At 60.9% G+C, this 1,030-nt stretch overlaps 1 protein-coding gene across 1 annotated transcript in view; it reads right to left on the reverse strand.

The window, feature by feature from the left end:
- The window catches only part of E2f6 (E2F transcription factor 6), a 13,142-nt gene extending 12,118 nt beyond the window's left edge, over positions 1–1,024 (reverse strand). Inside the window, exon 1 of the mRNA XM_023702409.1 lies at positions 738–1,024. Coding sequence (XP_023558177.1) covers positions 738–845 — 108 coding nt within the window. The 5' untranslated portion in view covers positions 846–1,024. The remainder of the gene's footprint in view (positions 1–737) is intronic.
- Between the last annotated feature and the right edge of the window lie 6 nt (positions 1,025–1,030).

Raw genomic sequence — 1,030 nt, forward strand, 5'->3', positions numbered from 1 at the left:
GTAAACAAGCAAGACATGAGTGCGGTTTTTATTTCTTTTTTTTGGCACTGGCAATTGAACCTAGGACCTCGCGCTGGCCAGGTCCTCAGCGCTGGACCGCTATGCTACATCCCCATTCCAAACGGCTTTCTTCATAAGTCTGGCTGTGCAAAAGAGACACCATCAGTGAGGGGAAGGGGACAGAGACTTAAGAGGGGTAGGGTGAGGACGCAGTTTAGTCAGAATTTATCATCTGGAGTCGGTCATTTTGACGTTCTGTGGGCTTCTCTACTTACTCTTTAACTATGCACAAACTACTCAACACCTCTAACTCCGAAAGCGATAAAACAGTAACAATCACCTAGCCAGGTGTGAGACACACACCTACAGTCCCAGCACTCAGGAGGCTGAGTCCAAGGCCAAGCTGTGTTACACGGCGAGTTCAAGAGCAGACTAACCTAGATAAAGACCCTATCTCAAGGGGGGAAAAGTGTGCGTGGGAGAGGGGGGTCGGGGAAAAAGGATGTGTTCGTTGGGGACTTCAGCAGGCAGGCAAAGCAGAGCAGGAGATGGTGCGGAACGATCGCGAGATCCCAGAGAGGCGCGGGAGGCGCTTGGTGGACGCCCAGCCCAGCCCAGCCCGCAGCTCCGCAGCTCCGAGCAGGGCCGCGCCTCGAACCCTGCGCCCGCGCCCGCGAGCAGGTGGCAGGCTGCGCGGGCTGCACGTGACGCCCGCGCAGCCGACGCCAGCCACTTACCAGCAGGCTGTCCACGTTGATGGGGTCGCGACAGCGGCGGCGCACCGGCTCCTCCGCTGGGTCCAGCAGGAGGCTGGGCAGTCTCCGTGCCGGCCGCTGCTGGCTCATGGCGCCGGTCGCCCAGCGTTCCTCGCGTCCCGCGGGCTCTCCCGCCTTCCGCCGCCTCAAGCTCCAGGGCCCGGGTGCCCGGAAGCAGCGGGTCTGCGAACGGCTTGAGGGAGAGTGAGAGCTTCGAGGAGAAGCCTTCTTGGCTTTTGCCTCCCGAACCCGAGAGCTCCCGCCGCCGGCGCGAG

This window comes from Octodon degus, unplaced genomic scaffold, assembly GCF_000260255.1.
Source record: "Octodon degus isolate 3935 unplaced genomic scaffold, OctDeg1.0 scaffold00151, whole genome shotgun sequence".
Taxonomy (NCBI): Eukaryota; Metazoa; Chordata; class Mammalia; order Rodentia; family Octodontidae; genus Octodon; species Octodon degus.